Source organism: Enhydra lutris, unplaced genomic scaffold, assembly GCF_002288905.1.
Source record: "Enhydra lutris kenyoni isolate GAN:26980312 unplaced genomic scaffold, ASM228890v2 scaffoldscaffold41, whole genome shotgun sequence".
NCBI lineage: Eukaryota > Metazoa > Chordata > Mammalia > Carnivora > Mustelidae > Enhydra > Enhydra lutris.
Window position 1 is genome coordinate 13806752 of NW_019154125.1, and position 14421 is coordinate 13821172.

At 37.5% G+C, this 14421-nt stretch overlaps 1 protein-coding gene across 2 annotated transcripts in view; it reads left to right on the forward strand.

Moving 5' to 3' along the window:
- The window catches only part of LOC111155420 (ST18, C2H2C-type zinc finger), a 112973-nt gene that overhangs the window by 83029 nt on the left and 15523 nt on the right, over positions 1-14421 (forward strand). For both annotated transcript variants that reach the window (XM_022515563.1, XM_022515564.1), the window contains 6 exons: positions 1719-1834; positions 9458-9520; positions 10352-10420; positions 12470-12532; positions 12636-12716; positions 13652-13873. In XM_022515563.1, coding sequence (XP_022371271.1) covers positions 1719-1834; positions 9458-9520; positions 10352-10420; positions 12470-12532; positions 12636-12716; positions 13652-13873 — 614 coding nt within the window. The remainder of the gene's footprint in view (positions 1-1718; positions 1835-9457; positions 9521-10351; positions 10421-12469; positions 12533-12635; positions 12717-13651; positions 13874-14421) is intronic.

The following is a 14421-nucleotide window of genomic DNA, read 5'->3' on the forward strand; positions in this document are numbered from 1 at the left end:
TTTGTTCTTAATTTTATCATAAAGAAAATAATAAAAGGCTCTTTTTCACTGTATGGTATTTAAAAAAAAAATCAGCATCCTAAACAGAAAAACAAAGGCTGTTCCACACTGAGACAATATTGGATTTAGTATTTGTATCTACTTTGAAAAAGCCAAGACATTTATAAATTGTAGTGGAAAACACTACTTGGGTGAAATCCAGATAACACCAAATGGAATAGATAGTGGCATTATCAGGTTTAAGGTCTTCTAATTAGGAATTGCTTCATGTTAGGTATTTATACTATAAAACTTGAAAAGGAGAAGGACCATCCATTTTGCTATAGATTCCGTGGAAGTAGCATCAAAGTGGCACTCCCCTTTGTACCTTAAAGGGTCACTATAATCAAGCACCCATGTCTCCTTATTTTCAAGTGGTATACTATTATCTCCTAATATTTTCAAACATACACCAATTTTTTTAAAAAAACTTAGAATATAAATAATTATGAAGAAAGAAATTGTACCAAACCAGGCTTTATTAATTTGGCCTCAAGAGTCACTTGAGATAGTTTACCAATGTATTTACCACTGAATGGTTTTGTGGAAAAGGACTGAATTGCTACCCAAGTAATTAGTGAAAAAAATTACACTTGCCTTTATGACTGAGATCAAGGTGCAGAATTTTTCCTTGATGCGGAAAACCCAGATATTTTGCTTTTCCATTGATTTTGAGTGCAGACTCAGGATTATTAAAATTGTATTTTGCCATCACATTTTTATATCCATTTAATTTAAATGAAACTTACCTTGAATAATTCAGAATAGTTTTCTCATTTTAAAGAGATCAGTACTTTTGAGAATCAGAAATTCTCTGTTAGTTAATCTGATTTTAATATTAAATGCAGGAAGTATTATATAGTTACTGGATATAAGTTTAAGATGTAAGTAAGCTAATTATATAACTGAGGAAAACCATCATCAGTCTTCTGTAAGATATCAGATGGTAAATAAGTTTTTTGAAAGTGTTACTAAATTTTCCTTACAAAAATCAAGATCAGTATTAAGCTTAAAAGAAGACCACAAAAATTAGTGATAATCCAGCAAAACATTCCATCCAATGACTAAAGCGTTATAAGATATCAACTTAGCAAAAGAGGTAACTTAAGAAAAATAGGAAGTAATGTGATAATAAAAGCAATTATCCAAAAAAATTCAATGGCTAAATATTGTGGGCAACTTATTACATATTTAACCAATTTAAATCTTAATTATTTGTATATTAAGAGGGATATTTTGTTAACCTAAATTGACATTCTTTTTTGTTTAAAATTTGTGGTTTATTTTTGCAAAATTTCTTTAGTTTTACCAATAATTGTTCTGTGTATAAAGAACTATTCCCATTTTATCTAGGAAACATTCATTATACAATAAAATCTGAAACATATTAGTTATATAGCTCAAGAAATGCCTCTGTAGTTGTATTTGCCAAAACGTGAACTTGTAAAGGTATCCCCCATGAATTGTAATTTTTTATTCTTCATCAAGGACAGAGGTCCATAATAATCAGGATATATCTTTATACTTATTACCTTCTTCATTTTGTGTACAAATCCTATGAAGAATTGCAGCTAAGTTGTTAAGTTAAAACTCAAATTCCACCCTGATGACTTTAAATACAGTTGTCTATGCAGGGTGCCCTAATGCCTTGTGTTCTTCTGTATTTTTTTTTCTTCCAGAAAGACCCAGTGAGCTCTCTAGAAAATTTAGAGGAAAAAAAGTTTCCTGGAGAGGCCTCCATTCCAAGCCCTAAACCCAAGCTCCATGCAAGAGATCTCAAAAAAGAACTAATCACGTAAGCGATCTTCAGTGGTGTGTTCTGTGAGATTCTAGAATTAGAGGACTCAGGCTCAAAATTTTGAGTAATAATATCCTGGTTTATATAGTTGACTTTAGGAATGTTTTAGGGTAATTTAGCCAGTCAATAGTTAAATGTTCAACACATACCTATTTATGCTTAGAGCTAAGAGGATTATGGAAAAGATGTATACATGACATGATTTCATGCTGAGATGATTGAAAAAACAAAAACAGCGTAAAACAATTTGAAATGTTTGTGTTTTGTTTTGTTTTGATTTGTTTGGCTGATCAGAACCTTTTGTTGTGCTCTGCGCCACTTGAGTCAGGCTGAACTCTGCATCTCCATAGTACCATTTACTAGTCTCATGGCCTTAGTTTTTTTTTGTTTTTTTTTGTTTTTGTTTTTTTATCTATTTACTTGACAGACAGAAATCACAAGTAGGCAGAGAGGCAGGCAGAGAGAGAGGAGGAAGCAGTCTCCCCGCTGAGCAGAGAGTCCGATGCCGGGCTCGATCCCAGGACCCTGGGACCACGACCTGAGCCGAAGGCAGAGGCCTTAACCCACTGAGCCACCCAGGTGCCCCGTCTTAGACAGTTTTTAAACTCATTTGAACTCATTGAAACTCCAGTTTCTTAAAGCAGGGCTATCAACAATCATCTCATGAAATTGTGAAAATCTTGGGAAACAACATGTAAGAATATACAAAATGCCAAGTGGATAGTGTGTTTTTGTTGTACGATAATTATTATAGCTTGTGGCATGAGACCCCTAAGATGTAGAATCCTAAGCAGAATTACTGCATTTTGCTCACTAAAGGCATAAACTTTTTTTTAATGGGGAAGTACATTAATTCATGTCTCTACTGAAAATTTTTTGAGAAATTAATCACATTTAATTAGGATTTAAATAATTATTACATTGAAATTTTTAAAAATAAGACACGTGTTTGAGGTACAGGCGGCAGCCTTTTTCTTTTTGATTCTGCAATAAATATAAAGTCCCTAAAGTGTGTCAGCAAGTTAATGTTTCTTTCCTTAACATAATTATAGTATCATTAGCATATGGATGATACAAAAACTACTACCCGTAGGTCTAACCTCTCTCACAGCCTCATAGATTCTCCTTGAAAGCAGAAGCCAGCTTTTTCTTTTTGGAGTGGAATTTTTCCATTTAATTTTGTGATTCTGTTAAAAATCATTTAACATTTCTCACATTGATGAGTTCAGTGATATTATAAAGTCAGTTGTGATGATGGAGTGAAGGATCCAGAATCCATTCTTGAGGAGTCACACCTTTTTAGGACTAGTTGGGTCTAGCTATTCCTTCTGTGGCAGTGGAACAATTGTTAATTTATTCAGTAACTATTTTTTGCATGCCTGCTATGTTGTAGGCATATGTCAGATTTGAAGTGAACTCTGCCCTTCCAGAAAGTGCTTTTTGAAGAAAATGAACAGGATGTAGGGATAGAGAATGTTGCTTCTGGGTCAGGTGTATGAGTTGAAGAAATGTTTATGTTTTGATCAGAAGGTCATAATCTGACACCTACTGACTCCAGAAGATCCAAGTCAGTGTTTCAGGGCATCTATGAACCTCATAACACTTAATGCAAATGATTATTTGGGTAAGGGAGTTTATGGTTTTCATCACCTTCTCAAAGGATTCTGTGACTCAGAGAGTTTAAAGACTAGGGCACCTGATGTCAGTAAGTATTAATTGAGACGGCAGCAGGGAGCAGGAACAAACCTTCAGAGATCTGAGCTCTGAGCCCTGAGCTGAGCTCTGAGTACCAGCCGGACCTGGACAGACAGAGAGTGCAGGCATGGACTTAAGCAGGATGGGGTGCTGTGAAGAGTGCCGGGCTGCAGGTTTGCATGAGCAAGCCACGAGAGTTTAAATGGGGAAGTGAATTAGTGGCGTAGTGCTTTAGGAAGAACGGTATGCAAAATTATTCTGAAGCTGGAAGGTCATCTAAAACACTGATGTGAAAAGAAATAAAATAAAACCCTGATATAGAGATTCAGACATGAGATCATGAGGCTAGAGAAGGTATAGAAAGGGATAGAGTGGAGGACAAGGGGAGATGGAGAGGAGAAGAGCGTTGAGGGAAATTGGAAGGGGAGGTGAACCATGAGAGACTATGGACACTGAAAAACAACCTGAGGGTTTTGAAGGAGGTGGGGGGAGGTTGGGGGAACCAGGTGGTGGGTATTAGGGAGGGCACAGATTGCATGGAACACTGGGTGTGGTGCAAAAACAATGAATACTGTTACGCTGAAAAGAAATAAAAAATTTAAAAAAAAAGAATTAAGTAGAAAGTGAACAGGTTGGGCTCACTTGAAGGGATTTAGTAAGTCAAGTAGTGAAAGGCTCTTTTAAAATAAAAAAAAAAAAGAAAGGGATAGAGTGTTCTTGAAGCCTTGCGGACACACACGCTGCTGGCCCCTGAGAGGGCAGAAAAGAAGCCACAAAGAACACAGAAATGAGGCCCTTTACAAACACAAGAGGACGACTAAGGGAAATGATTGCCATGGAAACAAAAAGCTAAAACAATTCCCAAACTGGGCATTTAGTATTATTGATTTGCCCTGTAAGTTCAAAGAAGTTAAGAAAATGTGGATAAATCTTTGGGAAATGGTTCTTACAAAGTAATGGAGGCAGGGAAGGGGGCATGAGATGGGGAAATTCAGAGAAATGTGTGTGCTGGGACAGCACAGGTGTTGCCACCAAATTATTGCAGGGATAGGAACAAAGATTGTACACTGAGCCCAGCTCCCATGCCCCCCCCCTTTTTTTTAACCTTGAAGAACTGTGATTGTGGGTGATTAGGATTTAGAGTGTGATTCACACAAATTCCTCGAGGATATAACTTGGCCTGGGCATTGTTTGGACGGCAGGCACTCCTAAGTTTTTTCTCTACTTTACCGGGCAGGGGAGTAGAGATCCCAGAATAGATGGTAAATGAGGAGAAGAGGTGGGAAGTGTTTCAAGCAAACACAAGGCAGGGTCTGTTGTTTTTTCTAACTTACATCCTTAGCAGGCAGTATAGTCCTGGCTGGGTTATATATCACATGAGGGAGTGAGGGAGTGAGTGACATGCAGGAAAATAATTTTTGTGTGTAAATGGTGAAATATTAAAGTGTATTCATACACAAAGATATTCAAAGCTGCCAATTAATGAGAGTTTCTAGCAAAAAGTAATCTTTCCACTTAGTCACCAACATCTCTATGATCTCTTCTGAATCTCTTCTGATTCTGAATCATTTTCTTCTGAATCAGTATGAAAGTATGTTTCAATTTTTCTAATAAAAAAGTTAAAAACCATCTCTTGACTTGGCTTTCACCTTGATCCCCTGTCTCTTCTTTCTTTTATGGCTATCTTCCTCAAGAAAGTGTGACTCTGTTTCTCTCCTAAATTTCTCCCAGATAGGCTTGTGTTCTCATCATTCCATCAAAACCATCCTTAAGTCCTGCAGGGAACCCATCTGTATGTGGTTTCTTATTCCTCCTGACCTGCTTGATGTGGCTGCAGGATTTGACAGAGCTGATCACTTCCTCCTCTATCTTCTTCACCTGGCTTCTAGGGTACCACACCTTGGAACAGTTTCCCACCTTACCTGTTACTCCTGATTAGACTCCTGTGAAGACTTCCAAAGATGGAATGTCTCAGAGTTCAGTCCCAGAACCCCTTCTCTCCTCTGTCTACACTCAGTTCTCTAGGTTCTTGGTGTTAGAACTATCTCCACTCTGAGGACTTCCAGGCTTGCATTACCTCCGGACCCATTTCCAATGGCCCATGGGGAATGAGCTCTCCCCTCCCCAGAGGACCCTGCCCCTCCCTCTCTACCAGCCACCTCTTCTCCTGCTTTTCCATAAGGCTTCAGGGCCTCATTGTTGCTATTCCCTCTGCCACAGATGTTTGCAGGGTGCCATAGGTCCTCACCCTCCCTCAGCTCATACCTCAAATGTCACTTACCTGAGGGATCTTTCTGGCACTATGGCCACCCACCCCCAGCCCTGATGTTCCTACTCCCTTTATCTGGAACTCCTGTTGTCCTTCAGTATTTATCACCTTCTAATGCACTCATACATTTTGCTCGCCTGCGTTCTCTCTTGTCTGCCTCCCCAACTAGAGCAGAGGGCCCCAGAGGGCAAGGGTATTCTTCTTTGACTGCTTTTGTTCTCTCCTACATCCACATCATTGCTACGTAATATTTACTGCAGTACCTCTTCCCCCTCCAACTCCACAAACAGTGAGTTGGGAGCAGGAGATACATCTCAAATGCTGTTACAGGCCTTACACATAGAAAGTATTCAATGAAATTATTCCCAGTGCAACACTGTTATATTGTGTGGATATGTGACTGATTTTTAAATGATCTTAGACTGCATTCTTTCTGGATTTCACAGGCAAACATTACTGGCTCAAATATCATCTTTTCTTATTATGAGTTTAATGTTCACTTAGAGCTTGGTGGCTGGAGCAATGTGGTGATGTAGTACCAAACACACTAGAGCTTCTGTGTCACTGAACATTTTCCTTCCCACAGGTGACTTGGGGTCAGCCACGTACTTACTCCCTTGTGGAGCTATCATTCAAGTTTTTAAAATCTTTTATGGATTTTGTTTCTTCATATTACTTTGAATATCTTGAAAAATGGCAAATTTTCATCCTTTGAAGGTAGATTTTTGAAAATTGTGAGAGTCATTCCAAACTAAATGTAGTGTAAAAGATTGATAATTAACCTGCATTACCAATGTAAACAGAAAAATGAAGTGAGATTATTTTGTAATGTGCACTTCTCACTGGGACAAAGCAAATACAAAAGAGGAAGGGTTCTAAAAACATTGTGAACAGTTTTTGAAGTAAAATCTAATTATGAATTCTTAGGAAATTATAGAGACCTCATGATTCTCTTCTCATTTTCATCCCCAGACAGATGAACATATCAGTAGATATTCTGATCTTTATGGACCTGTGCTATACACTGGTTTTGTAAAAGTCTTACTATAGTTTCATCCTTTTTCAAAGATTATGCTTTGCCTTATATTTCTAACAGATAAATGTACTTTAATTGATTACAAAATGGGATTTTTTAATGTCAATTATTAAAATAAATTTTCTTAGAGTTTGAGGGCCACTTACTGAAGGAACTAGCTCGTTTCCTTTCTCTAAGTGTTAATGCTTTTTTTTTTTTAAGATTTTTAAAATCTTATTTGAGAGAGAGAGCATGAGCAGAAGGGAAAGTGGAGAGGGGGAAGCAGACTTCCCCCTGAGCAGGGAGCCTGCTGCAAGGCTTAATCCCAGGGCCCTGAGATCCCAGGACCCTGAGATCATCACCTAAGCTGAAGGCAGACGCTTAACCTACAAAGCCACCCAGGCACCCCTCTAAGTGTTAATACTTTCACTTGAAAACTTGCCCAGAATGTTTCACTCAACTGGTATGGGCACATGTTATTGGATAAGATTTTTCACTGACAATTTGTAATTTAAGCCAGCTATCAGAATCTGAAACAAAAGCTTTTCCCACAACAATGCCATCTCCAGTCCTTTTGCTACTCCTAGACCTTTTTATACCACCAAACTTAAAAAAAAATTAGCAGCAGATCAAATGCGTACTTTATTATCTTACTCCCTAATTAATTTATAGCTGACTGGTTTAAAACTCATTGGCAATTTTTGCCTCTCCTGGCAGTATTAACAGAAGTAATTAAAAAATAGAAATAAAATTTAAAAAGAAAATAAATGCAGTGCTGTTCTTGCACACTAGATGGCCATGTATTTCTAAAGTGGGGATCCCCTGACAATTACAACATATCTCTTACACTTTGAATATTCCAGTTGTACAGTGTTCAGAAAAGAGTATTTCTCCATTTGGTGGGTGAATGGCACTTGTGAGATAACTGAGTTCAAATGTTAATAATTTTTCTTTTTTTTTTTTTTTCCTTTACTTGTTTACATGTTTGTATAGCTTCCACATTTTCCTTTCTGATATCCCATCTAGGGAATGTGGTACGGGAAGAGTTAGACAATTCAGCTTGGACTGAGCCCTTAAAATCAAACATCTCGGGGCACCTGGGTGGCTCAGTGGGTTAAAGCCTCTGCCTTCAGCTCAGGTCATGATCTCAGGGTCCCGGGATTGAGCCCCGCATTGGGCTCTCTGCTCAGTGGGGAGCCTGCTTCCCTCTCTCTCTCTCTCTCTCTGCCTGCCTCTCTGCCTACTTGTGATCTCTGTCAAATAAATAAATAAAATCTTTAAAAAAAAAAATCAAGCATCTCTCTGAGAGATGGAAATGTTCTAACTCTTATAGTTTCTTTAGGTTACCTGAAGATGACTAGAAAGTAGCTCATAGGGAAAACAAAAAACAAAACACAAAAAACTAAGAATGTGACATTTCAGAAAATCTTGAATGTTGGCAATCTCTCCCTAAATGTCCCTTCAAAGGGGGTAAACTTTGTATTCTACACATATGGATAAGCGTTCACTTTAGGCAGCATGTCAGAGAAAACCAGAAGCCTGAATGACGTAACTGATTTTTCCTCTGATTAACACTGCCACAAATAGCACTGAGTGGGCTGGGGTCAATCTGCTTACTCCAAATGAGTGACTTTCGAGCATCAGAGGAAAATAAATGACTGAGAAACCAACAAATCTATTAACTACGGAAGCAAATCCTCTTACATTATTTTTAAAACACACATAAGATACACAGAATGTGACCAGCTTCTGAGATACAATGAAGTACACCAATACAGACTCTGGTCTTTAGTAGATGGCTGGGAGAGCCAACTGCTTTGGTGGTTAACTAGCAATTATATGTGATGGTTTCAAGCTTTGGATAAAACTGATCCCAAGGTTTAATAACTAAAATTCTTATCGGTTTCTTTATTGTCAGCCCCTTTTCCACCTAAAATGTCAATTTACCTTCCAGTATATGTAGTATCTTCAAAGATATTCTTTTTCAGGCAGTTTCTATAATGTATATGAAGTTGCTATGATGACCTTCTCTTAAGAACTCAAAAAATCCTTGGGGCACCTGAGTGGCTCAGTTGGTTAAGCAGCCCACTCTTCGTCTCAGCCCAGGTCTTGATCTCAGGATTGTGAGTTCAAGCCCCACATTGGGCTCCATGCTGGGCTTTGGGCTCCGCACCAGGCATGGAGTCTACTTAAAAAAAAAAACAAAAACAAAGACAAGAAAACCTCAGACTCATAAAAATTCTTTTCTGAAATCTGTTATATAATTGGTGCCAGTATTCCTAAGAGACACTCTCTTTATAAAACGTGAATTTATAACATTTATACTTTCAAAGAAATAAAAACATCTTTGGTTGTTGATTCACTACATCACTAGGGCATTTATTTCGGCATCGCTTTTCTATGTGATTTGAGTCAGAGAATTAATGTGATGTTGAAAACTAATACCTTCAGATCATGCCAGTATTCTTCTAGCTAGTCTTCTGGTTCCTAGATAACATAAATCCTTAGTTCACTAGCTCCTGTGTGTCCTGCATGGTGCTAACTGATCTTGAAAAGAGAACCTACCTCATAATCTATAGACAGAGCAAATGAATCTATGAAAAGCACTTGACTTTAAGACTATATTTTTTTATTGACTCAGCTGTCCGACACCAGGATGTGATGGAAGTGGCCATGTCACAGGAAATTATGCTTCCCATCGCAGGTACCTTACAACCTACAACATCTTATTCTAATGTGAATACTTATTCTCACCCATTCTAGGAAGATATTACCTGGATCCAGAATTGAAGAGTGATTTAGTTGGGGTTTGGGGTTTGTTTGTTTGTTTTTGTTTTGTTTTCTTTTTTGTTTTTTTTTCCCCAGAAGTAAAGCTAAATTAAATCTTTTGGCTTTTTATTTATATGGTATAGAAATCATGATTTTTGGTTGAAGATAGTTTTCTGATTTTATTGTGTAGATTATAAACCAAAAGCTAGAGTTTATGTCAGGACTTTGGCTCTGTCTAGTTTTAGGACCCAAGTGAAACCAAGGTGAGATAGTAGAGTGACTTGGGTTGACCATTCACCTTGTGGAATGTGGCAGACTCAGCCCTGGGCAAATACCAGGTCACAAACAGTGCAAAAAAAGCTGCATTTAATCTTTCCACTTACCTTCTTCATTGATGTTATTTGCCTTCCCTTTGGGCACCGGTTTAGACCTTTAAGCCACCACCCCTTAGTGTGCAATGGAAGTGAACTCCGAATCAGTAATTATTGCATCACAGAATTCTAGAGTTGGGGAGTCTCATTGGGTTAAAGCCCTTCATTTGATAAAATAGCAAACCTGAGTCTATGAGAAATAATTGAGGTGTCCATAAGCCCAGACTGGTTAGAGTAGCCAAGCCAGATTCTAACCTAGTTATATTTTTCCCAATCCCCGGTCACCAGTAAATTTAGCGTATGTTCACAAACTCATGATGCCATTTGAGTCTGATATGTATATGTCAAGGTTGTCTATTTTGTTTTTGTTTTTGTTTTTTCTCATCCCTTTTTAGTGTTTCTGGATGTCCTTTAGCAGATAAGACTCTTAAATCCCTCATGGCTGCTAACTCTCAGGAGCTTAAGTAAGTATCCGAATCATGACCTCCTAGTTCTTCATCACTGTGTTAGGACTCCCCTCATTCAAGCCCGGTGTGGGTTTTCACTAACCAGTAGTTAAGTCATGACCGCGTCAATTATAACCAATGCATTCTTTCACCACAAAGTCCAAATGACTAAAAACAACTCATCGTAATTTTATTTAGTTCATTTGCTTGCTTTGCGGATCTTTTTTCTTTTATAGTATTTTTTACAGTAACAATAGAATAGTTAAACATAATACTTTTTTCTGCTGATTTCAGAATTTATACACTAAATCAGACTTATGAAAGTGTGGCAAAGCACTTTCATCCTCTAATCCTAAGTAAACTGCATAATATTTTACCTTATAGGAATTTTGAATCATATGCCTGTCTTTCAATTCTGGGACCTAGACACAATTTTGGCTCATTTCAACCTAGGATCTCAAAACCACATGTGTATATATTAACTTCTACTTACTGATTTTATTTTTCCTATTCTTCTCTTCTTTTATTCCAAATTTCTCATTTATTTTTTCTTCACATCTTATTATATTACATGTAGAATAATAAGAAGTTATAATCTACCTTACACCCTTTAAAATATAATAGGGCATACATTTAGAAAAGATAACCAATAACATTAAGCAAAATTAATGAAACTCATTTGTAATAATAACATCTTAAGAAAAGTGAGTTTTACTAAGTCTAATGATAATGCAATATTTGTATAAGTAGTAGAAACAATATTTGGTGTCTAAACCACAAGTAAAATTTCAGGTATTTTATTTTCTTAATATTTTGTTAATATTCCCTTTTTCTAACTTGTTTAAAATTCTTGTTTAAAATTACAAACAACAAATTTATGAAAGAAGATGTGACTGTGATATTAAGCAGATCTAAAACTTGGGAATATTAGTACCAGAAATACTAAAGGGAACTATGAAATACACTTTTCTCATATTCAATATGTGAAGAACAGTTGATTGTGTCAGTATAGATTCTGGAAATCATGCTATAGATTGCCATTTTTCTAGACTGAAATGTAAAAATGTTAGGTTGAGACATGACTGACGGATTGAAAAGAGGAGTGCCAGGCATTCATACTCAATTGAACTTACTTATCTTACTTACTCAGTATTTATTATTCAATCTTACTCAGTTGTTCTAAACTTGTACATTTCTGTACCTTAATAATAACTGTCGGTTCTCTTAAATAGTTTCTCTAAACATTATTTCTAGAAAAAAATATTGAAAACATGTAGACTGAGTTCTACAACAATATTCAGTATTTACGTGTTTTAGGCAGACATCTGATAAGTAACATCTTTAGGTGTTTTTCTATTAAAAAAAAAGACATTTATTGACCTCTTGTTTGGTTATTCAGTTTTTACTTTCAAGTGTATTTTGAAGCTGTTCCTACTCAGCATTCCAAGTGGAATTGGATTCCCCTTCCTCTTTTCCCCTTTTCTTTCCAAATTTAGTGGTTGATTGTTGATAATAGCTATGGGTAGATTTTCCAAAAGGCCATTTAAGTTGGGCCATGAGGCAGAACAGACCAGGTGCAAACAACTTAGGTTCTTTGGCAATTATATTAATGTGCCAAGTCTCTGGAGCGCATATATACCACTCCTGTTCATCTGAATTTAATGGATTATTGCAGTAGTGGATCAAATCAAACAAAATAAATTATGCACAGAAAAAATTTGGAAAACTTTTTTGTTAAGCAAAAAAGAAAAACTTTGCATGATGTAGACAGAAGCCTGGCAGTAAATTGTGGGCCAAATTTCAGGCTCCTTCCAAAATGAAGTTTAAAAAGAATGAAAAAAGAAGGTAGGATAAAAGCTAATACATTCTCTGCTAAGCATCACCCAGGAGATACATATCTTAACATTTTCTTTAAAAATGTTTTCTTAGCTAAAAATTCATTATATATAAGGAAAAAGAGTCCCACACAAAGCAACTCATTGTGTTTAGTTCTATTTGAATGTGTCCTGATCCCTCTGCCTCCACTACAACCATGCAGTTCTTGCACTCTGTTCCTGCGTTTTCTAGGTGTCCAACCCCAGGTTGTGATGGTTCAGGGCACGTGACTGGAAACTATGCTTCGCACAGAAGGTGAGATCAATTTTGTTTCTGAAGGAGGGCAGTCATAATGTTGACAGCAATGGCCAGTGAGATCACCTGGTTTGGTTTTGTTCTTTGTTGTCTGCATATTTAGTTTGTCCGGCTGCCCTCGTGCCAGGAAAGGTAGTGTCAAAATGACTCCTACAAAGGAAGAAAAAGAAGACCCTGAACTCAAGTGAGTGTGATTGTCAGTTGAGGTGTGGCCAGATGTAGTTTGTTGGTCAAATGGGCAGGATGTTGGTGGGGAGGCAACTAAGCATTGATTAAGGTTGAGGGGTGGAGGCACCCAGTTAAACGCAAGGACCCTTGAAGCAGCCATCAGAGTGTTTAAAAGCTTGAGCAAATTATCTTATCCCTAGCTGTGTGTACAGAGTTCTTTGATAATGCAAACAAACAAACAAACAGACAAAAAACAACAACAACAACAGCAAAAAAACCAACAACAACAAAAAAACTAAGTCTATACTTTTTCCAGTTGCTTTAAAGAAAAAAAGCATGGTGGAAGTACAAGCATGACAATATGGCAACGTTTCCCCCAAAAGCTTTAATTTTGGTTAAGATGAAATTTTATCTTAAATTTCTTGCTCTACAACATTTCTCAATGCATTATTGAGACATTTAAAAACCAACATTCCAGTGCTATGGGCAATGTGCTGCATAACGTAGGGCAAAGCGGTAAACATTTTATACCCATGGTCTTTGGTTGGAGGCAGCATGGCAGAGCTTACGTGGTTGACTCTAGAGCTAAAAAGTGTGGGTGTGAACCTGACTCCACTTCTTGTAAAATGGGTGGCAACTTAACTAAGCTCTATCAGCCTCATTTTCTCCACCCGGAAAATGGGACAGTAACACTATGTTCAGCGGGTTTGCAGTGGGGATCACAGGAGATAATGCATAAACCTTGCTTAGCTCAGCCCTGTGGACCACTATTTCTGGTAATACAGTGCTGTTTTGCTGGTTGTGATGGCATTTTTAAAAACTCTTTAATTCCACCACTTGCCATCTGTACTATATGGAATTGCCACTGTCTTCTTACTCATCTACTTACATCGCTTCGTGTGAGTTATCTAGTGTCTCCCAGCTGGTAATGACTCTTCTGTGTCTCTCTAGATGTCCTGTGATAGGGTGTGACGGCCAAGGTCACATATCAGGTAAATACACGTCCCACCGCACAGCTTCTGGCTGTCCCCTGGCTGCCAAGAGACAGAAGGAGAATCCTCTCAATGGGGGCCCCCTCTCCTGGAAACTGAACAAACAAGAGCTACCACACTGTCCCTTGCCAGGCTGCAATGGGCTGGGCCATGTAAATAATGTTTTTGTCACCCACAGAAGGTAACATTTGTTTTCTGCCTTTTGTTGTGTTGTGGTTGTGGTTGTGGTTGTGTTCACCTCAATGGCTTTGGGTTGAGGGAAGAATCCCTCCTTGAGTTCATTAATCATAGTACTTTAGATGGTGCAGCAAGTCTTGCCAGAGAGGTGTTTGACTCCTTTGAAGAATGAAAAATGTTATATCCTCTGTTTCTGAAAACTTACTACACAGTTGTTAAGTGCTATAGAAACTGCATTTGTTTTTTGTGTTCTCAAATTTGCTTATGCTGCTATTTTTTAATGGTTTAGTCTTTTAATGGTTCACTTCAATTTCAAGTGGTGATATTTACTCTATTATGTAGTGTAATTGTAAACTTTCTCTTTACATATTTATATCCCTCCCTCTTGTGAACTGGTTCAATTTCAGGCCAAATTGTAGTTATTTTGCTTCGGGGGAGATGTGACTCATCCCCAGCAGCCAGAAAGAGAATGGCACAGTGACTACTAAGTATACGACAGGATGAGAGAGATTTAGAAAACCCTTTATAGTTTCACAATGACTTAATTCCTTT